The sequence below is a fragment of the Micrasema longulum genome, unplaced genomic scaffold (genome assembly GCF_059751315.1).
Source record: "Micrasema longulum isolate JH-2025_06_02 unplaced genomic scaffold, ASM5975131v1 h1tg000570l, whole genome shotgun sequence".
Classification (NCBI taxonomy): domain Eukaryota; kingdom Metazoa; phylum Arthropoda; class Insecta; order Trichoptera; family Brachycentridae; genus Micrasema; species Micrasema longulum.
Window position 1 is genome coordinate 1,734,628 of NW_028277766.1, and position 22,602 is coordinate 1,757,229.

Consider the following 22,602-nt stretch of genomic DNA (forward strand, 5'->3'; position numbering starts at 1 on the left):
AAAACTATTTCTCTAGTGTTAAAAACATTATCTTGGGGTACACAGTATGGAGACAGGTTTGTTTTGGATATAAAAAAAAAAGACAAAAATGCACTTCATCATCAGAATTTTTTTTTTTACATTTTCAGTTCAAGTTTGCACGTGTATTTATATAAGATTACGGTATGTGTATTTTTATAAGTTAACAATATTTGAAGTGTGTACAAAGTATAAATCTATAGAAACAAGTATGTAGTAGATATTTCATCAGGGATGGAGAACCTCTTTATGAAGGAAATATGGAAGTCTAAACATTTGTATGTTGATTTAATAAATTACTGTGTGACATTAAAGTTTGATCTATGATTGAACATCTTTGTGAAAACCTCCGGAGTATAAATTTATCTATATAGATGTAAACCATTATTTGAAAATATAGCAAATATTGCATTGCCCTCAACAATTTGAAAGAAAAAGAGATAGCATATCACAATACACATGCAATCATTTATGTAAGAAAGAGATATATATGATTCTTTAGTTCATTTTATTTTAGTGAAACTAATTAGCATGTACTTTAAAACATAAGTAATTATTTATTTATTCCTTAAAATTGGATTGCTATTCCTTAAATGAAACTGTATATCTGTTATATATCTTCAATTATTTTAATTGTTTGTGAAGTAAAAAGCTGAAACCTTAATTATGTATTGCATCACAAGCCACAACAAACCAAGAGCATTTAAGTTTTCAAAAAATCACCTTATTATTATATACCTATTACCTAGATATTCACTAAATTTATGCAAAAATAAAAATTACTATTAAAAGCGGTGAGTATATTTTTAATACATGCAGTACTTTTTCTATAATCCGGCACTTCACTTCTCCGGCCCTGCTAGTGATTCAGCGTTTTTATACAGGTAGCTACTAAGCGGGTAGGTCGGTAATTTCGATCCTGAGTAGGAGAAAAAGATGTTCAAAATATTTTATACTTCTGCTTCTCATTTATCAAATAATACATCACGAGAATCAAGTTTTGTTTGAAATGTTTATTTTATTGATATTCATAATGGCCGAAACAGATTTTCTTGATTAAATTTAATTCCCTGTTAATTTAGACGAAGTAGTGTATATCTGTAAAATACTGTTTTTGTCGGTTACGATGTTTTGGCGATCATTGCTTGGTGTGTAAATAAACCAACCCAGAATACGCACTATTTTTTTCACAATCAGGTAGGTACTGCGAAAATTTTCTATGGTATGTTTCTGTGAAAGTGGGCATCGACTCTAAGAAATTGAAAATGTCTACTTTATGTCAGATGGTGTTTTCTTGACGTTTGTTATCTGACTTATTTTTTGCCACTGTAAATTGTAAACGTTTTGAATATGTAATTTAATGTAACAAATAAAAAAAACATTCAATATGAATGATTTAGACGAGTGTATAAGACGTAAAATAAGTTGGGCACAGCTTCCAACACAAGTCAAACAGGTTGATATTTTTACTACGTTTTTCTTTTCGTTTCAAGTAAAATGAATTGCATTTAAAAAAACTAACTGTTTTAATGTTTTCACAGTTGCTGGGAAATTCTCAGAAAGAATATCAGAGATATGTCTTTGAATTCAGCATCAGAAATCAACTTAGGTATCGAGGAAATCTCGGTCAGTATGTTATGAATACTAGACTTTATTTATAGTACTGCTGTGTTCAGTGTATTTCAAAATCTTAATCGTATTGCGGAATTATATTGTGAATAGTGACTTATTTACATGATATTACAGTGAGGACAATAAGGAAAGATGAAAGGCGGTATTATGAAGCTCTCGTTCAGAACAGTATCCGCAGCCTTATGTTATTTCCGTATCATCTTGCCGACATGGTTGTCAAAGGTTTGTTTATATACCCCACTTCGTATATTTATTTATTCATATTTTTTTCCATTCTAAACTATGATAAATAATAAAAATAATGTGACCTCACTGGACACTTAACAATATACTTGTTTTACAAATGAGAATAAACAAAGATGGCTTTATAAACAGAGATAATTAACAAAATGTTCAGACAGTTTTAAACACTATGTATTCATCAATTTGTTTCTTTTTTGGGTGATACCGTATGTGTTGGATTTGTTCTAACGTTTCGGTTACCATTGCAGGAGCCATCTTCAGGGTAAACTGAGTGTTTTGTAGTGTGTTTAAGTACTAGTTATTTGTACCGTGTCGCAGTCGGTAGTAGGAACATTTCTATTAGTTTTTGTTGTTGTGCTGGGAACCATGTTGAGTTTAATTTAAGCCCGTCGTCTTTGTTTATATTATTTGGGTGTATGTGTATTTCAATTGCCTCTTATTATTCGTGCACTTTAATTACTGGGTTTATGTAAAAAAAATTGCGTTGGAGCGTAATGGATAATGGAATCAGTTTGATAAAAATAAATAATTGCATTTGGATATTGTAATCTTCATTTTGTTCTAGGATTACGGATAACTCCATTTAGCTATTACAAGGAGGTGGTTGGTCTTATCATGGAAATGGAAAAAAGTTATGATACGCTCCCCAATTTCACAGCTGCAGATTGTAAGTTTTATTCCAATCTAATAAAAAAATACATAAAAAACTCCAGAGAAATATATGTTTTAAAACAACAGTAATGTAACCCCTTAAAGGATTGACCTCATACATTAATTAGTGTATTATTGGTTTAAAAGTTAAAACTCAATTCTCATGGCCTTTGGAAGGGCAATGAGTTTTTCTGGGTTATTGTGACATGTGTTATCTCTCTTTTTAATGTTTTGTGTTGCATTACAGGGTACAGATTGATCAACAAAAGCTGGTGATTTTAAAAAGCTTACATTTAATTTCAAACAAATGTGCTATCTTTTTTTAAATTCTTGGATTAAGAGGGTAATAAAAATATAAATTTATTTTTACACTGGTACATTTTTTATTTAATATTTTGTGTTCATCATATTATGATAAAAATCAATACAGTGTAATTAAAATGCGTACCACAAGTTGTATTTTTATAGTAGATTGTTTTAGGTATGTAAATAATGGGATTTATTGTTCATCAATAAGTCTCCTGTCTGATGGCAAAACGATGAAAACTGATGCATCTATAGTTGCATCGTTTTGCCGTAATACAGCTCAAAATATTCTACTCTCTGAGATCTGTCATATAGTAATTAAGATTATTTTGTGTAAAGCTTCCTAGCCAATTGGCAACTTGGTGTAACTATGGAAAAGTTCTGATTTAATTGCCATAAAACATTTTAAAAGCGATTATCTCAGTTCGACCTGTTTTTAGATGCATCGTTTTGCCATAAGACAGGAGAAGTGTGTATATGTATTCTCTCGAATTTTACTTGTACCGGGCATTTTATGTATAATTAATAATAATTAATGCAGAGTGAATTCATTAGAACACAAAATAAATAATTTAAAATAGAGATAAAAATAAAAAGATAAAAAGTGTACAAGTACACAAGTAAACAAGTTTAAAGATAAATAAATATATGACATTTGTCATTGTCAGAGATTTTTTAAAGAACATGGCACATTCAACTAAATTTAATATCAAGGTTTTTTAAACCAATACTTTAAAAATTACCAAGTACATTAAAAATGCATTTGTCTAACTAATCAAGCAAAACTTTTTGCGAACACGCTAGCATGAGATAATCAACCTATGCATACGTGACTAGATTAAATGAGAAAGTATATTTATATACCAGTATTTTTACTGCTAAGAATCGCAGCAAAATTCAGACGAATGCAGAAGCACGCTGTGTATATTTTATTACCATATCATTAGCAACAAACAAAACAATAGTTCTCTGTCACGCTCATAAGCGCGCCCTAGCACAAGGAAGACAGATATTTTGTTCATAATGCGTATGCCATGCGATGTCATACCATGCGCTTATTCACAGATACTACACAAGCGCAATGTGTACATGATGATGTGGGGAATGATGAGTGGATCAGGCCAAATACTTTAAATATGTTTTTATTTACAGTGTTTTTAATTGTGAGTTTAATGTGTTTTATTATGTTTTACATGTATTTGATATTATGATTTAATTATGTTCCATAAGCCATGTTCCAAAATTATATAAAATGTATCTCTCGGCACGGGACACCCCAGTGAAGGAACATTATCTTTAATGTAAAAAAAGTAATACACAAAATGTAAAAGAACAAATAAATGTATTGTTTGCGCCAGCTCTTAACAGACCAGTATATGACAATGGCGTCAGGGTTGACAGTATACCCAAAAAAACCCATTTTTCATAATATCTTCATACATATTTGTAAATTTGGTTAAAAAAAAATAATACAAATTAATTTTCTCAAGGTCTGCGTCTTTTGGGTATCGGCCGTAATGAGTATATCGAACTAATGAACCGCGCTCGTGGTCGAGGCCGGATTAGAAGTACTTCTGGCAGGAGGCTGCTTCCCTCGTTGCCTTGTCAGCCTCCCTTGCAACCGTGGTGGAGATTGGAACTAGGTTTTGTGCTGGAAGACGACGTCAAGGTAACTTACCCACATTACTCTCAAGTGTGCAAAATTGTGTTTCACAGAAATGTTTCTTGTGTGCTGCGATCGAGTAGTTAATTAGTCAGGCAAGTCCGAATAACAAGATTTACCTTAAGTATGCAGTTTATCTAAAAAAAATCCTTTATCCTTGAATTTGTGTGATTTTATTTTTAATTTTTTTTTTTTCATTATTTTAGTATTTAACTGAAGAAGAAAAAACCTTAATTGACATTCTTATTGATGAAGGATCGCAGACGCTTGGAACACTTGACCATGCCACAGTACAGAGCCTTTACAAGTAAGTTTATCCTTCAAAATTACTGATGAATTCATTTACATCTTTTCTTTTAATTATTTTCGTTATGGAGTAATAAATCAGATTGTGGATGAATGGTATTTGCCTCTCGGCTCTCAAAGGAACATTGAAAAATCATTTCAATGTAGTGTCACTGAATGTTTTATTACATCAGTTTATTTGTATTTTTATATTGTTCAATTATTATATTTATTTCAATTTGTAACTAAAGTTTATTATAAATTCCTCTCCGATGGGTCTCTTACTGATGGATATATTTAAAATATTCTTCTATTTTTTAATGTTACATTAATTAAAAATCAAATTAAAGCATCTATCTACATTATATTACTCGTACAAACTTTTACAACTATCTACTATATAATAAATATTTATTTATTTATGCTGCTTAGTTTATCTTTATGAAATAATTTAATAAATAGATGGTGTGGAAAAATACATCAAGCCACGCCAACCTCAAACTTATATAATTGATGTTAAACATCAGGCGCATTTTACAAAAATATTATTAATTATTTAGTTTGGGTGTTTTTTTTTTGTATTTATTTTTATTTAAGAAGATAAACATGAACAGAAAATATAAAAGGAAAAATAATGAAACCCACTAAACCGCGAAACAAATTAAATAAATGTTGAATTTAATACATGAAAAACGCATAATAGAACAAAAAAAGGCTATAATTTTTTTATATTTTATGTTTTTTAATATAAAAATTTGACAAAAAAGTAGGAAAACACATTTTTACAGAACCCCTTAAAAACTGTTACCTTTGTAATAACAATATCCCAAAAATGCTTTGAATAATGTTACTTCCAATAAAAATGAAATGTAAATTTATAGTTTTTTTTATGTAAAATTATTAATAGAATATTTGTCGGCCTCGTGGTGTAACGGTCAGCGCATTTGCCTACCATGCAAGAGGTCTCGGGTTCGATTCCCGAAATGGTTGATATGAACTATTATTAAAAAGGTGTTTTTACACTAGAATATTTCATAGTCCCTGGACTGGTACCTGAAGCGTAAGACTGACCACCTTACCTTCGTGTAACAACAATGATCAAGAGATTGGTGTACTAATGCAGTGCCCTATGCACCATTGGGTGCGGAAAGGGAATGATGATGATGATATTTTATTTATTTGTTATAGAAAATTTTTAGTAAAAAAATTAATAAAATTTAAATAAAAGCTTCATGTTCAAAACCAGATGTTAAAAATACCTTGGGATTTACTTCCAAGATGTATCCCCCAAATTACAAAAAGTTAATTGCCGTTTGTAATAAACAAAACTTGTCGACAATTTTGGCAAAGAAAGTGTCTTTTTAGGCTAACACATATTTACAATGTTGTTATCATGTTAACCACATATTGATCTTAATTCGCAACAATACATTAAGCATCTTAAAGCAGCGTTACATTGTTTTTAGCCCAGTTGCATGATTTTTGGTTAGCGCATCGAGGTATTAGAGAAATTGTAAGTTTAAACTCATCTAGTATTTTTTCAAAGTAAGAATATCACTTTTGGATCATGATTCTCACACTTACTCATTTTTTCGATTCTGTGACTTGACGCATTTGCATAACACCATCCAAATATGTACAGTAAACTTAAGTTATTCGTTTTATATAAACCTAAGTTTTACTGTATTTCAAATCCACTTAACATCAATCTATTAATTTCGTACTTTATAATGGACGATTGCTATTAGAGATTAGATAAAATTATTGGACTTCTCTTTTGCAAACTACGATGCGCTGCGTACATTTTTTATGAATTCTAGTTATCTCAGTTATTTTACGAGTCAACAAAGCACTTCCCTAGCAAAATGTAAATAATTAAATTATGTTATTTCAGACCTGCTTGAGGCATTTAATAGGGTTCTTACACATTAAAAAAATATATATAAAACTGTAATGCTAACGGTATTATTTTTTTCGTGCGACGTTGGAAGCATTTTCTGTATTTTTTAAAAATATACTTATTTTTAATTACCTGAAAACTAGACGTTTTTCAAAAAAATAAAATTATATGCAAAATTTAAAAAACACCAAATGTCAAAAATAATTTTCTATGTAATAAAAAAATATATTACTCAAAACATTTGAATTCTTATGATTTGTCATCTGTTTTCTCGAATTTTTAGTAACACTCGAAACTTTGATTGGCTCTCCTGAAAAATCGTCTTTTTTTATTTAAGCCAAATTTTCTTTCGAATGATGTATAGACTTAACCACTTTGTTTTACTTTTGGTGCTTTTTTTTTATAAAAAAAAACAGACACAACTTATATTAACGCCTAATATTTATTCAGTATTTTTTTTTACTGTGAAACATATTTATTTTATGACTGACTCATTGGGAATTATATTTATCAAAAGTCTAGTGATAACAGCGTTTTGTCTATGAATGTACATTCTTATCTATACCACAATACTGTCCACATTAACCACACAGTTCATTAACATATATTATATCTTTAAAAAAACCTTTTTAGAATATACCTAACTTACCTATGTTTAATTTGAGCGTGGGGACTGTTTTCCACTTTATTTTCTACTGTAAATAGATAATAATTGTGATAGAAAATATATATCGTGTTATTTTAGAGTAGGAATTGATCATTGATCTTCTCATCTGAAGACTCTTGTCTATGAAAACATTAATTTAAGTACTAGTTACGCTTTAAGATAGCTTATACAATCTATTTGCATGCACAATATTTATTGCATAGCATATATATGCTATCTAAATTGACCCATTTTGTGGAAATATAAATAGTTATGATTATATTTTGATACATATAAACTGTAAATAACTATATGTTATGTTAAATAATGATGTAATGTCTATCAGATTTTTTCTCTTTATCTGATCATAGCACGAATTACAAACAATGCTTTTATGTATGCATACATTGAAATCTCCAAAGATCCAAATCTAGCAAATATATTTTTTCAGTTAAATAAGTGTGCACTATCAAATGTTTTTAAAAATGCCCACATCATAATAAGGATCTTCAGCCCTACGGGAAATTGGATACAAAAAATGATTTCTTGTGCGCGGTAAAAATTAGAGCATTAATTTGTACGGTAAAATTTCTTAAAATATACGGATAAAAAAAATAATATTTTAACAAAAACGCACTACTTTGAATGACGTCACTGGTTCATATGAACCATCCAATGATATGAGGGCTTTGAAGGATATCCGGTTTGGTCACCGTAAACGAACCAATCGGAAGAACTGTCATAGAACAACCTCTGACGTCACACGCGGAGTTATTTCAGAAATACAAAAATTATTTGGCCTAGTTTAATATTCTATTAACAAATAAAAAAAGAAAAAAAAGACACTGAACTTCCTCGTTGAAACAATTTGTAAGCGAAACTTTATTACATTATTATTTTCTGCTCTTGAAAATAAAATAAGCTTGAGGGCAAATTTAACAAAAATATTTTTCTTTTATTTTTAAAAAAGAGATGATACATCAAGACTTCAACAGAGGTCACATTTATTTAAATATTAGCTTTTACCCACGGCTTTGCTCGCGTGGTATTATGGAGAAATTAGTTATGCAATCAATTAGTTTTGTCGTTTAGCAATAACAATTTTCCCGATGGAATGCTTATTTTTTTGGGGTAACTTGTATCAATTGCCATCCTCCAACTATCACTGTGAACTACGAAGGTAGTTGAAGAATGCTCTCTTTAAACGAATCAGTTGTCGTCGGTACAGCTCTCCAGTAATGGTTTCACCCGATTTTAGAAGCTCATAATACACAACTTCCCGCTCTTTGTCTTTGATATAAAAATCGTCACTTTTAAAACGTTGAAACCACTCGAAACACTGTGATTTCGCAAGAGCGTGTTCGCCATACAATTCTACGAGCAAACAATGACTTTCGGCTGCAGTTTTCTTTGCAAAAAAGTGACTCAGCAAAACTTCCCGCAAATGCTGTTTTTTTCGCCAATTTTCAAAATTTTCCATGACTGAAAAAAATATGATGCGCACAAGCAAATCAAACACTATTGACTGATTTTAACAGCACAAGTGCCTTTCATTAAAATATACACGAGACTCCTGGATTCAGCCATGGCCCACCCAGGGCTGTCGAGCTTATGATGATGTTGATAAGAATACAAATATTTATTTAAAAAAAATCGTAATGTGAGGTCTCCACTTAAGCAATTTGTCAATTTTGTTATATGGGACCCTTCTAAATTTGCCAGTGTTTATATATTTAATTGTTTTTTCTTTAGTAAGGTTGTTCATAACATAATCTTAAGAACTAATAATTTTAACTTGCAATAACATTTATCAAGAACATGTAAACTGTTATACTAAAAATGTAACTTGAATTTTCATTACAGGAAGGGTTTGGTTTACATTGACGTCCCAATAACAGGCGTTGACAGAGTAAGAGTGCCGCCTTTGCAAGGATTCGTTATGAACCGAGTTATGGGCGACTATTTCGAGACCCTCTTGTACAAAATATTTGTCTCCATCGATGAGAATACAACCGTCAGTGAGCTATCATCCGTACTGCAAGTGGATGTGGACCTTGTCAAACAAGCCGTGTCTTTGTACTGCCGGCTGGGATTCGCTCAGAAAATTGATGTTCCACCAATCAACACCCTTCATCAGTCATGGCTGAATTTAACACCAGTCAAAATGTAAGTACAAAAACAATTTCAGTGCTAAACTAACACAAGGCTGTGGTCGCGTGGTACTGTTGTGGACTTACGAATCAACGATCCGAAGTTCAAATCCTACTCTACCACAGGCTCTATTTCCATTTTTTAGCACAAGTTATAGCACATGACTTTTAGGGAACGGCCTGAAAATTTAAATATTTAGGTGAATCTATCGTGAGAAGCTACTAAAAAAAAATTGGGAAGATAACGTTTTAAATATATATCAAGTAAAAATGTGTGCTAACTGCCGCAACCTTTCAATGTTTTGAATATAAACCGACCACCGTTTTTCAAAATATTAATTTTGCCTCTAATTCAAAATAATATTTGAGAAACTATCACAAGACATTGATGATGATAAAATAATGTAAAATGAATTGTATGTATGATCTTTGTACTGTGTTGCAACTAATAATACTACGCACTTAAATTGTGTTTTCAAATTGAACCCTTCTCTTACTGTACCAAAAACTACCACGCGCTATGGTGCTATGTAGTCAATACACATGCAAAAAATGAGAGATTTTAAATTGGAAAAATTTAATATCCATGGGCAATTGCTTCAATCATTCATAGTTGAAGTCAAAAACGATAATAATCTAATTGCTAAAAACATGAAAAAACAACTGACTGACGTTCGCAGCACGAACAGAGAAACCGCCCCTAACAAAGGCCCAGAAGCAACTGCCCAAAACTGGCATACTGTGGCAGTGGTACCGGTTACTTTGTTATTGGCCCGCGTGATGCGTGAATTTGCCTCTCTCGCTCATGAATATAACTATAGCATCGCGAGTGGAACTTAAAAATTGTTTGAGACAGCCGTATATTCGGTACTCTTATATACGACGTATGTCACTGTTATCAATTTGTTTCTTTTTTGGGTGATACCGTATGTGTTGGATTTGTTTCGGCTACCATTGCAGGAGCCATCTTCATGGTAAACTGAGTGGAAACAAAACACTCAGTTTACCCTGAAGATGGCTCCTGCAATGGTAGCCGAAACGTCGGAACAAATCCAACACACACGATATCACCCAAAAAAGAAACAAATTGACGTATGTCACATTGGTAAACTTTTGAGTGATTCATCTTCAATTTGTTACAAAATGCTTTTTCTGTCCCCAATAAATATTATTTATTATTTCATAACAAATATTTCAATCGATATATAAATATATAACAGAGGAATCATGAAATGTTTAACACAGTTTGTTATTATATTTATAGAGGTATTAAAGTTTTTAGATGCAATGTGTACTAGCTTCACATCACCGGGAGGGAGAGTTAAATTTGACGTGTTGATCCATTCACTAAACAAAATTTAAATGTTGACTTTCCTTTTTACCTTTTTATCTTTTACCTTTTTCTTCTTACACATCTCAGTACCTTTAAAAATATACCTAATCACAAGATTTTTATTAATACAGTGTATGATACGTGTGGGTTTGTTTCTTTCTAGTGTTCGGCCAGTCACGCCTCTAACATATGACCAATCACAGTCAAGTTCTCTAGAAATGGAGCCTGTATTGACTAACTTACCTGAAACGCCTCTAAAAGAGGAGCGGGTGTGTACGCCTTTTTGATTAACTAATACACGTGTTAATATTTGACTAATAAGCATTTTGTTTAATCGTACCCGTGTGTATTTGTTCACTTAAACAGTTCCATTTGCAGCCAATATTTCCCGGAGTTTACAAGGATTCCAGTTCAGATGACAGAAAAGGACCGAGGTTCGCATTTTTATTTGACTCGACGTTGACAGCATATCTCATGATGGGTAACTTGTCACCGGTAATAATCTTAACCTATAAATGTTTCCTTTTGTTTTTTTATTGTACTTTGTTACTACTACTACTACCATCACGCCATTTCCCCGTAGGGGTAGGCAGAGAGAATGGACCGCCACACATGTCTATCCTGGCATACACTCCTAGCCTCTTCCACATTCATACATCTTGTCATACATGCCCTTCGGTTCTGTCTGCTTTTGACATGACCAGACTTAAGATTTTGGTTTATCTGATCATGCCACGTCTTCCTTGGTCGTCCTCGTCTAACGTTGCCGTACTTTGTAATTATGTTAAAGTAGAGGCCCACCAATTTTTCTTGCACAATCTGTTTTTAACAAAATGCTCTAAATGCAAATTATTATTATTTTCAACTGACTAACCAGTATCTATGTTAAAACTGTCATGCCATTTTATTTTCCTTAGATTGAATACTAAGAAGCGGGCCAGATAACTCACCAGTTCTCAAAACTATGGATAGATTGTATCTATACATTATACCAATTAAAATTATCACAAATGTACATTTTTAACCCAAGATAAAATCTAATAATGTTATTTTTAATGACTGTCTAGATCCTCATAGACACCCAACCCCTTTTATGTTGAGGTTAGGCCATTGTATGTGTGTCGGATTTTTAGTAACGAGGAATAGTGACCAATAGTCTTCAAAATAGAGTTCACACATTTTTATTTTAAAAAAAAAAAACAGTTTGTGTTCAAGCAAATATTTTTCATGTAAAGATGATTTGATGAAATTAAACTTACCACGAATCTTGTTGTGTAGGTTGCGTGTCAAATGAAAATATTCACCTACGTATTATATGGAGTTTATTACAAATTTCAGTATCTAAACTATAACAGATGTTTTAATATGTTAATTAAAATATAGACAGTATTTAATTCATTTATCCGTTGCGGTAAAAATTAGTTGAATTAAAAAAAACTATTGAGTGACCGTTGCGACATTGTGCTAGACCAGCGCTGATCGGTGAATGTCTGGCTTTGTTAATTACCGTTTTGTGTCGGCTGGTGACGTGTTAAGTTTGTTTTTGAGGGCTGCCTGACATTCGGTGTTGCCAGTGCAATCCATAGTGTCATTGTGGCTTGATCTTTTCGTTGTATTATTAGTATTAAAGGGGTTTAGTAATTGTTTTTAAAAACTTGTCTAAAAATACCTATGTATGGTTTTAGGACTTGAAGAACCATGCGGTGACAATGTTCGAAGTGGGAAAATTATGTGACGAAAGTATCAACAGTTTCTTAGATGAACTTGATAAGGTAATACATATTCTTTATTGATATTTTAAACATATTACAACAGATATGGAGATCATTTTTGAGAAGGAAATAGACACTTATACATGGTGTGTTCGGAATTACAGAGATTTTTTTTACGCGACTGTACGTCGGAGCGCACGCGGACCTGTTGGGAATGGTAGTGGGGGAAGTCAGCTAACGAACCCTGGGTCTCAGTCTTCTTCGGCTATCCGGAGAGTGAAGACAGGCGTTTCCGCGGAAGTTGTTTTGGGACCTTATACAAAAGTCAAAATGAGATGCTCTGTCAGATTGGCAAAAGGTTGGCGTCCCCTCGTCCCAAGATGACCAGGATGAGCAGATCCAAAATCAAGATGATGCTCATCGCGTTATTCAACTGGTTTTAAAATCTGGCACAAACAATTAACATCAAAGGACTAGTCCATCACGAGTTTGTACCACAGAGTATTTAGAACAAGTGTGCAAGGATTTGAACTACGCTTCGTATGTTGAGCTAAAGAGGCCTGCAGTGAGAGTAGTGGAGGACGAGATGCAGGACTTTGCTGCAAACCAATCCCCAGGATCGAGAACACGTTGCTAGCATGTAATTTATGTACAAATTACCTGCTACCAACCCTATTCCAGAAAGAGTGCTCAGAATCGGACTGCAGATAGAGAAATGATTATTGTTTTGTTATTTATTTATTTAAACAGTTTACATCCATATGCATAAGGGCGGGCATATTGCCTTAAGGCAATTTCTTCCTGCCTACCTAAGTAAAATGGATTTTTTACACTATTATTTATTACAGATTGGATGGCAAGATATTGAAGGTGAAGCCAAACGCTACTGGACTCACGCTCTAGTCCTCAGGTCAGCCTTACGTGCGCTCGCTCCACTCCGCCCACTAGATCTTGTCCGATGTGAGAGTCTACAGTCGCTGGATACCGCGACGGCCGCTCGCTTACTCAATAATAAATACAAGTAAGTGGATATTTGGATATTAAATGACACACAACTACAAGTCACAAACCAATTATAGAGGCTTAAAAACGTCAACAAGAAGATAACTCAATCAAACACAAACATATACCACTTCCCGTCAAAGGTACTTTGAGTACTACCTAATTAAGACTTGCTTTCACTGTCGAGACACTTCACTGTCACACACCGAGACAATAAATAACAAAGGTTTTGAAAATGGATAATGGAGGCAGGTAGAAGTAAAATGGAAGCGCCATTTGGCCAAATTAATTTTGATTTATCTACTCCATTGATAATACATTTTGTGAATATACCATTTATTTACAAGTTTCATATTGATTTTCTATTACATTGGTATTTTTGTACATACATTTTATACTTGTGTTTTGACCTAATAATTTTTTAAAGTAAAATGTCTTTCTATACTTAACATTAAAATAAATGAGTAATGTAAGTGTCCCCGGCATATAGGCATATAATTTTTAATGTTGTACACTAAATGTAAACGTCTAGACTTCTAGAGTACTTGTTTGACATTATGACCCTTTTTAAAAGTGTTCTGATCTCCATTGTAGTATCTATCAAATAATAACATTTATTTCCAGGCTGCTAGTTTCCATGGCCCCCCTATCTAGGGAGGTGCGCCCCCCCTCGGGAGCGCCCTCCACCCCGCCTTTCCTCGGCCCCTGCCCCCAGGAAACCAACTCCCTCTGGTTTAAGCTTTACATCTACCACATAACCGGTTATGGACCGCCCACACTCATTTTAACTAAAGGTATGTAATTTTTACACTTTTTGATTAAAAATGGGTTCTTTTAGGCAACGACGCATAATTAAATAGACACATTACAAGCATGAAGTCGATGGCATTTCAATTCGTAGGTTTTCTTGCGTTCATTCTCTAATGGACTTTCATCCCACATACAAAAAAATGTACTTACACAAAGTTGAACGAATAAAAAAATACACTAGTTTTCATTAATGTATCCATTTTCTGATATTACCTTTTTCGTATTTATGCACCTAGTTTTCTTATTTATTTATCGTAATATATACACATAAAATTATAACATTAACATAATTTATTTCTATAACAGATAGTCTAATTCGCAACTTAGGTGTTATCATTGGTACTAAATTAGTGTTTAATATTTATATTTTTTTGCACCACAACAGGCCAGGAGGCCCAATTACAGTGGTGAATTACATCACAGAACACCCAGGCTTAAGAATATTTTTTTGTTCTCACCGGGAATCGAACCCGGAACCTTCCGTGCGTGAGTCAAGCGTCTTGACCACTACACCACGGAGGCCTCCATCTATTGAATCAGTCCTGAAAAAAACATATAAAATGATTGGACTGTCATGTGGGTTTTGAAACCATTTAAACATGAAGAGAAGTATGAAATACTTTATCAAATATTTGAGGCCTTCAATATCAAAGATGGCCAAACAATTCCACACATATTTTCGAGAAAATTTCGAAAATCTGTAATCGTACTTTTGAATTTAAATATTTACAAAAACATTTTTATTTGATAATATTTGGTGCCATTAACACTTTGAACAATTACCCTAAAGGTTAACATAACAAGAAACACTATTTTGATTACGTATTAAATATGCAGTTGGCCGCCTTTGATATTATTTTTAGCGTTTGGCCATTTTATACTGTATACTGTACTCCTATTTGGTCATCTTACTATAATGTTAATATCAATAGACTAGAAGGGGTCCAGCAAAAAATATTCAAACAGGTCGACTGTCGGTTAAACCTTAACTTCTCTAACTATGCTAAAAGTATTCAGTACCATAGAATACACTATCTTCAAAATTGAAGAATAATTTTTGACCGCAGTTTGTTGTAATCTACTTGAAAGACTTCCATTCCATGTGCTATCTAGACGTCAAGACAAAACCTTCTGTTTTACACAGACAACCCATCAACGAACTATTTAAAATCTACAATACCTAGAATATGATAGCAATATAACTGTCAATAGTCCGGCTTCTCCTGAATGAGTTTTTTGAGGTTTTCTCCTCTTAAAGCAAATGCGGAAAAGTTCCTTAACAAGGCCACAGCCGATTATCCCACCAGATCCTCACACTATAGTCAAGGTAATTAGAAGGAACATACCTTTTGCAGTTAATACAAGCCTTGTACATAATAAGCAAGGCAAAAAAAGAGCAACCCCATATAAAAATAAATAAATTTAAAAAAAAAACTGTAGATTTACCGAAGCTGATATTTTTCATGACAATGAATGTAAATTTAAGTTATAAGTCATAGAAATATTGAAAGAAGTCTGTTTAATGAATTTTAATATTATATGCACATTTTTAATTCATTATGTTTTACATTTATTAAATTTAACATAATTTGAATTATTGTGTTCAGTGCAAACAATTATTTTGGTGTGTGCATGGGTGTCCTACACTCATGTACAAAGAAATCGTCAATATATTTTGTACATGCTGTTTGTTAACCCAATAAAATAAAAAAATAAAATTGCTTTCACTGTCTAGTAATTAGGACAAGCAACCAAAAACCCAAACGCTCTAAAACAATTTAAAAAATAATAAACTTGTATTTGATGAATTTCCATTGAATGTTATAGAAATTCTTTTTTCATATCTGGATGCTGTAAATTTAATTTGTAAATTTGTCCATTTGCTTGAATTATAATAAAAAATCATTACCAAATTCGCTAGTGGGCAATTGTGAAGGATGTTTTTTTCTGCATCTTCAGGAACAGTTCTGAAGCACCTCCCCCGCCTATTCCTGGGCTTCTCTCGCCTGCTAGTATCGTCCTGGCAGCACGAGGCGGTTGTCCTACCCACCTGCAACTTCCTGGCCATCAACGCCACCCTCAAGTACAGTCCCGTCATGATCCAGGCATACGGAGTACGGGACGCGGCCACTACTTCGCTGGTTCCATTCCCCTCGTGTGATGATGATAAAGGTAAAAAAACTAAAAACAACAAAGGATTAAGAGGATATGCGGCGGAGAACAGTTTGATAAATATGTAGATATTTAAATATATGTGGTTTTTATTCAGAGAAATTTGTAATTTTAGCTGTGAGTTTAAAGACAGTTTATTGTATTTTGCGGACATTATTGCCGCCATTTTTGCGTTTTTGACAGCTCATGAATCTGAAGTTAGTCTCTAGTTATTATACCAACTTGTTGGCCGGAAAAATTCAATCCCCACTGAAAACTGACAGTCCAAGAGTCTGATGTTAGTCTCTATCATTATACCAACTTGTTGGTAAGTTATGAAACTATTGCCGCCATTTTTGTGTTTTTTGGTTGTAATTTTAAAGATGCTTATTGTGTTTTACAGACATTTATTTTTTATGATTATGTTACTTTTAAAAGTTGCAATAATAAAATGGTTCAAACGTGTCTTCATAAATATTTTAATAAAAAATTATTTACTAAATTTTTTTTTCAGTACCCTTCATTTACATTTTACATTTTTATTGCCGGTCCCTTGAAAAGCGTAATTTAGGGGATTTACTGTAATAAAAAATATTTACCATGTGGCTTGCGAAATCAAAGATGCTTCACTTTTATAGCCAGATATTTTCTATAATCCAGATGATAGTGGCACCTCCTGGTGGCGGCACTCGGCACTAAAAAGATTATCGACCTGCATGGACTTGGAACACACGTGTGGTTATATTACTATGGTGGACATCGGGGTACCGGACTGGGGTATAGAAGTGGTACCTACTGAAGTTTCACTAGGAAAAGCTCCAACACGTAAGTTTCATGATGTACAGCAACTCATCTTTTTAGTGATGAAATAATTAGCATTTTTAATTCATAATAAATTTTCAATAGATTAGCAACCGCTAAATGTACTCACTCATTTTATTAAATGTGAAATAAAAATATACATTTATATAAGATGTCTTAAAACAATGAAGATATTCAACACATTTTTCATTTTGAGTAATATGCAATAGTTTTTTTTAGCACTTTTCTCATACTGCAAAGATAATTTATCATTTTAGTTAATAATTGTCGCCACAAGTTACTCTGTGTATATTACATTGCGATTAGTCAGTAAATGATGGACTTATTTTTAATTAATATATGGTGTTGATTTGTTTTTTGTTCTGCAACCTAAAATAGACTGCCTTTGTTGTTGTGGAACTAAACACGTTGTGTCGAAGATGTATGAGTTACTGCCATTTATGCTCTGAAACCTTTGCAGTTATCAATAGTATTTTTATTTCTCTATCCATCGCCATAACTCTGAACTGATAAATATAAAACATTTAAGTTTGTAAGTGAAAATTCTTCATAGAAGTTCATTGTAATTTATTATATAAATAAAAGACGAGTGATACTTTAATCCACAAATTTGGAATATCCAGTGACCGGTTTCATTGTCTTCGCAACATCTTCGAGGCTGGTATCTTTATTAAGGAGTTCAATGTATTTATACAAAACAGAGGTAAAGACAGAGAATTCAAAATTATATGAAAGTAAATTAAATAAAGTTATTTTTATCTTAAGGATCATTATCAATTTTTATTTTTTTTCAGGTTAACTAATGAGTGGATATAATGCTATTTTAATGAGTTTAAGAACGTTATTTTTAGTAAACACTTAGACTCATTAAAATAGCGTTATATCCACTTAATTTTTATAATTCTAATTTATATCCACTTAAGTTAACCCGAAAAAAACCTGAAAAAAAAAAAAATTGGTAATGATCCTTAAGATAAAAACAACTTTATTTAATTTACTTTTATATGATTTTGAATTATTACATTGAACTCCTTAATAAAGATACCAGTCTCGAAGATGCCGCGAAAGTGATGAAACCGGTCACTGGATATTCCAAATTTGTGGATTAAAGTATCACTCGTCTTTTATTTATATAATAAATTATAAATATAAAGTTACAGTTAAGTTATAATTCATTAATGTACTATTTTTTATAGAAACATTAAAACGGAAATCCAAAATTGCGAGGATACCATCATCCCAGATGAGTTTTGACGAATCAGTTATTGATAATCAAAATGTTTTTGATAAATTGAAAGAATGCCAAGGGACCAGTTCTAACACCGCCCAGTCTTCGTCTAACGAAGATGTCAAAATCAACGAAGAATGTTTAAGAAAAGAAATTAGTGAAAAACTTCATTTAGATCGTAATTCGGCTTACGATGCTCGCTTGCAATCGCCGAATGAATCACACTTTGCTGTCACGCCGACTGCCCAAAGTAAAACTCACTCCCCCGCAAATGGCTTCACAAGTGCCGACTGCTCAAATATTCTCTGTCAGGAACTAGATCAATTAGAAAATCAAAATGCCGAATGTGATAGCTCTTGTAAAATAAGTGACAAAAGAAAAACAAATCCTGAAAAGGACCTGGAGTTTAAGCCAAGTGATGTTTTGAGCCTGGAATCTATCGATAACCTCATGAGTCCTGTGGATGAGAACATTTCTATGTTTTCTCAACTAAACAAGGATCTAGAATTAGAGGGACAAGATTCTAAACCAACTGGGGGTACTTCCGGTGGAGAACTTGAAGATGTTTCAAATTTAGAAGATCTCCATAGAAAAGACACTAAATCTGAAGTAAGTACCTTGATACATTTACTTAAACAATAAAAAGTGGGGTAGATTGGTTCACTTCAAAAGTTAGTTTTTGAAAAAAAAAAACGTAATCTGGGATATTGACCTCTTAGTTAGGAATAGTTCAAAATTCAAAAAGGTGAAAATGCAACACATGATTACGATAATACAAAATTTAAATTATAAATGTGTAAATGTTTAATAATAGTAATCATGGTTTATTAACAAAAATAACAATTACTTTATCTACTACATACCCACTTAGGTAATAGATTTTTCTAGATCATGTCTAGTCTGCCTAACTAGGTACAACCTGTTTTAAGGCAGATATTTTTATGCAAAATAAACAATAACTTTACTACCTACTAGTTAATTTATTATACAGTTATACCATTTATTATTTATATTTTAAGTTATACCATTTATTATTTATTATCGCAGCCTATATTATGCAGGTTATGTGCAGTTCTGTATGTAGGCACATAATAAATGAACACTGTATGGTCAACTATAGTTGTATTATTTATTATAATGTGCAACTGTGTGACCAATATTCATTTACATTTCTAGTAATATTATAAGTTTTGTATGATTAGTTATTTTATGTTATGTATAATTTTTATGTGACAACATTTACAATAACAATATTATGCGGAAGCCTCTAATTGGGCTTTATGATATGTATTTATGGTATAATTGATTCTTATAAATGTATAAATGTCTGTTGGCTTTCCAATGAAATAAATAAAAATAAAAAATAAATAGAAATAATGTTTTTGAGTAAATTTTCCGATTTTTCTCGACCTAAACCCAGTAACCAATTTATTACAAATTTATTTAAATGTAAAACTACTATTTTATACATTTTACAGAAGTTTCGCCAAACATTTCATACTATCATGTCAAAGAATATATTTTTAAACCCAATTTCAGGTAGTTTTCTCCTCAAAAAATATGCATTTTTTTTATTCCTTTTTCTTGTTTTACAGAAATGGACCCTTTTAGAATGTCACTTCGGAATTCCCTTGTTTGATGAATATGCAAATCAAAAAATTTGCAGCGCAATAGTCACAAAACTGTCCAAGAAAGAAAGGTATATTTCTTTAATTTGTGATACTTTATTATATTACAGTACCTATAGAAACATCTTGTAATCATTTTTTTGTTATTTTATTTGCAGCCTGGAAAAACTAACAGAATCAAATAAAGCTCTGTCTGGAAGTTTACTTACCTTCATTTCTCAATGCCAAGTAAGTTCATGTGTAATTAAATTTACCAATACATTGGTGAGTACTGGAACAATTACGTAAGATTAATTATTATTGTCTAATATAATTTAACATTTCAGTATTTTCCTGGTGAAGATATGGGTATAGTGAAAAGAGGCCATCTTGTTCCACTTCCAAAAAAGAATCTGGCATTTGAAAACGGAAAAATTAGCCTTTGGACTGGAAAATAAATTACGAGTTACCATGTAAAAAATCTGAAAATTAATATTTTTTCCAAACAGTATTTACTTTGCCAAATTGACGGGGCAAAAATAAATTATATGAAAAAATATTTTATAGATTTGACAAAAAAAAATGTAGATTATGCAATTTTTAAGTACAAATATTTAGGCATGTTTGTACAGTTTTTGTATCTTACCTTTTACACCAATTACTTCGCTGATTCGCCACAATAGACAATATAATTTTATTTTACAGAGATTATTATAGTTATTCTCTTCTCATTATTATGTTTTTTATCTTTATTATTTTTTACATAATAAATTTAATGTTATTCCTTATCATCATTCATTTTGCACCATGTATTTGAAAATTTAAATGGGTATTATGTATTGAGTTGTTAACTCTTTCATTTCCGGTAGAAAATGAACAAATTTTCAATAGTAAAAATTTATCACAATGAAAATAAAAATGATTTTGTAAAATCATAAAAGTAAAACTTCTATTTGACAAAACTTAACAATGAGAAAGCTTAATGCTTCCCAAAATTAGATTTATAAAATATTTTCATAGACACAATAACAATCCAAACATTGTGTGGCAAAAATAGTTCACACTTCGCTTTTGTCCCATCATAATATTTAACTATCCACTAATTAGTTTGCCAATCATAATACCTATGTAACCTTTCCCTGGGGGTTTGAATCCAGTACATGTTTACAAAAATTTGGACAAACTCGAAACATTGCTGATATTTTTTGTCAACTTGGTAATGTAACTTGATTTACCAAAACTCGCTATTGACTGAGATAAAAAATAAAGATTTAAAGGGTTAGCATTGAAATCGTCGGAAATTATTTTTTACAATAGGATTATTACACAAACTTGGTACATTAGAAATGCATCAAATTACTATAACATAATAACTTAATGTTTATTATTGTTTCTATAAAACTGTTATGTTTCTTTATAATTATCTTTTTATTTTAACATAAAGTAACTAAGTGTTGTAAAAGAACAACAAACCTTATTACTTACGCATACGTTTTATTTTATTACTATTTTATGAAGAGATTAAATCCAATGCAAAGCATAATTTATTTATTAAACACAAATTAGTTAACATGGCATTTAAAAAAATATATATTCCTATTTCCATTCCATTTTTTTTTGTTTGAGCAAATGGCGTACTTGTTATTACAATTATTTTAATACAAAATAGCTTTTAGTACAAATTTAATAGATTAATTGTATTTTAGGTACAGTGTGATAGTAAATGATTTATATAATTATTGTAATATAATATTCCGCTACATTTTTGTAGAAGGCGAATTTGTGATTGTTTATAATATAACATATCTAGTGATGTGGCTTCCTGTAGAAGTACTTATTAAGAATACTAGTAGTCCTTCCATTTTTGTTCATACCTTATGTTGTTTAGAAATTCCTCGAATATCTAAATTGACACAATAACAAATGTTATTGAAAATTTATAAAAAGATTCCTTTCCAAGTGTAAATATACCTTAGAGTAATAACACGCCACTGGGTTACTGGGGACTCTTTTGAGTCGCCCATGTGGAGAAAAACCATTCTACAATTATTAACTATGAAGTTAGCTACAGATTACAGCAAAACAACAGGCCATAGATACTTGGGTCCCTCGACCCTCATTGCAAGAGCAAACTGAACCGTCCATTATACGGTTGTTGTTAAACTAAAAATTTGGAACGCTGTTTTTCTATGCAATAGAGCTAAGGGGCTTCTCTAGTGAATTATTACTCTGAGAAATGTATATTTCTGTATTATAATCTGTATAGATTAATATGAAAATAATGTCACTTACATTATACCACAGCATTTCTCAATGTTAACAGGTTTTCAGGAGGAATAAAATTATATTTATTTTTTAATCATAAAATAAACCTTAGCGGGTTTCTCTGAATAATAAATAAATAAATTGTAAAAACCCTACACTTGGAAATTTAAAAAAAAAA

The 22,602-nt window shown here is 31.6% G+C and overlaps 1 protein-coding gene across 2 annotated transcripts; it reads left to right on the forward strand.

Annotated features, from left to right (window-relative positions):
* The first annotated feature begins 1,237 nt into the window (after positions 1–1,237).
* On the forward strand, positions 1,238–20,892 carry LOC148280553 (protein FAM91A1). Of its 2 annotated transcripts, none has more exons than XM_088228191.1 (18): positions 1,238–1,474; positions 1,560–1,644; positions 1,765–1,872; positions 2,459–2,560; positions 4,341–4,519; positions 4,720–4,820; positions 9,208–9,510; positions 10,991–11,096; positions 11,194–11,322; positions 12,513–12,599; positions 13,388–13,560; positions 14,166–14,335; positions 16,311–16,523; positions 17,163–17,327; positions 18,521–19,161; positions 20,148–20,251; positions 20,339–20,408; positions 20,507–20,761. In XM_088228191.1, exons 1-18 carry the CDS (start codon positions 1,406–1,408, stop codon positions 20,615–20,617), a joined length of 2,916 nt encoding a protein of 971 aa, XP_088084317.1. In that variant the 5' UTR covers positions 1,238–1,405; the 3' UTR covers positions 20,618–20,761. The 2 variants fall into 2 exon arrangements, with proteins under 2 accessions (XP_088084317.1, XP_088084318.1); XM_088228192.1 differs by having other exon boundaries at positions 1,269–1,474; positions 11,206–11,322; positions 20,507–20,892.
* Positions 20,893–22,602: the final 1,710 nt, after the last annotated feature.

What these genes read in the sequence shown, in the direction of transcription:
- LOC148280553 (XM_088228191.1), top strand. Translation starts at nt 1,406, where the DNA reads ATGAATGATTTAGACGAGTGTATAAGACGTAAAATAAGTTGGGCACAG. An exon ending in CGCCTCTAAAAGAGGAGCGG is followed by an intron (nt 11,097 to 11,193) that starts GTGTGTACGCCT and finishes TCACTTAAACAG; the next exon opens with TTCCATTTGCAGCCAATATT. An exon ending in CACACTCATTTTAACTAAAG is followed by an intron (nt 14,336 to 16,310) that starts GTATGTAATTTT and finishes CTGCATCTTCAG; the next exon opens with GAACAGTTCTGAAGCACCTC.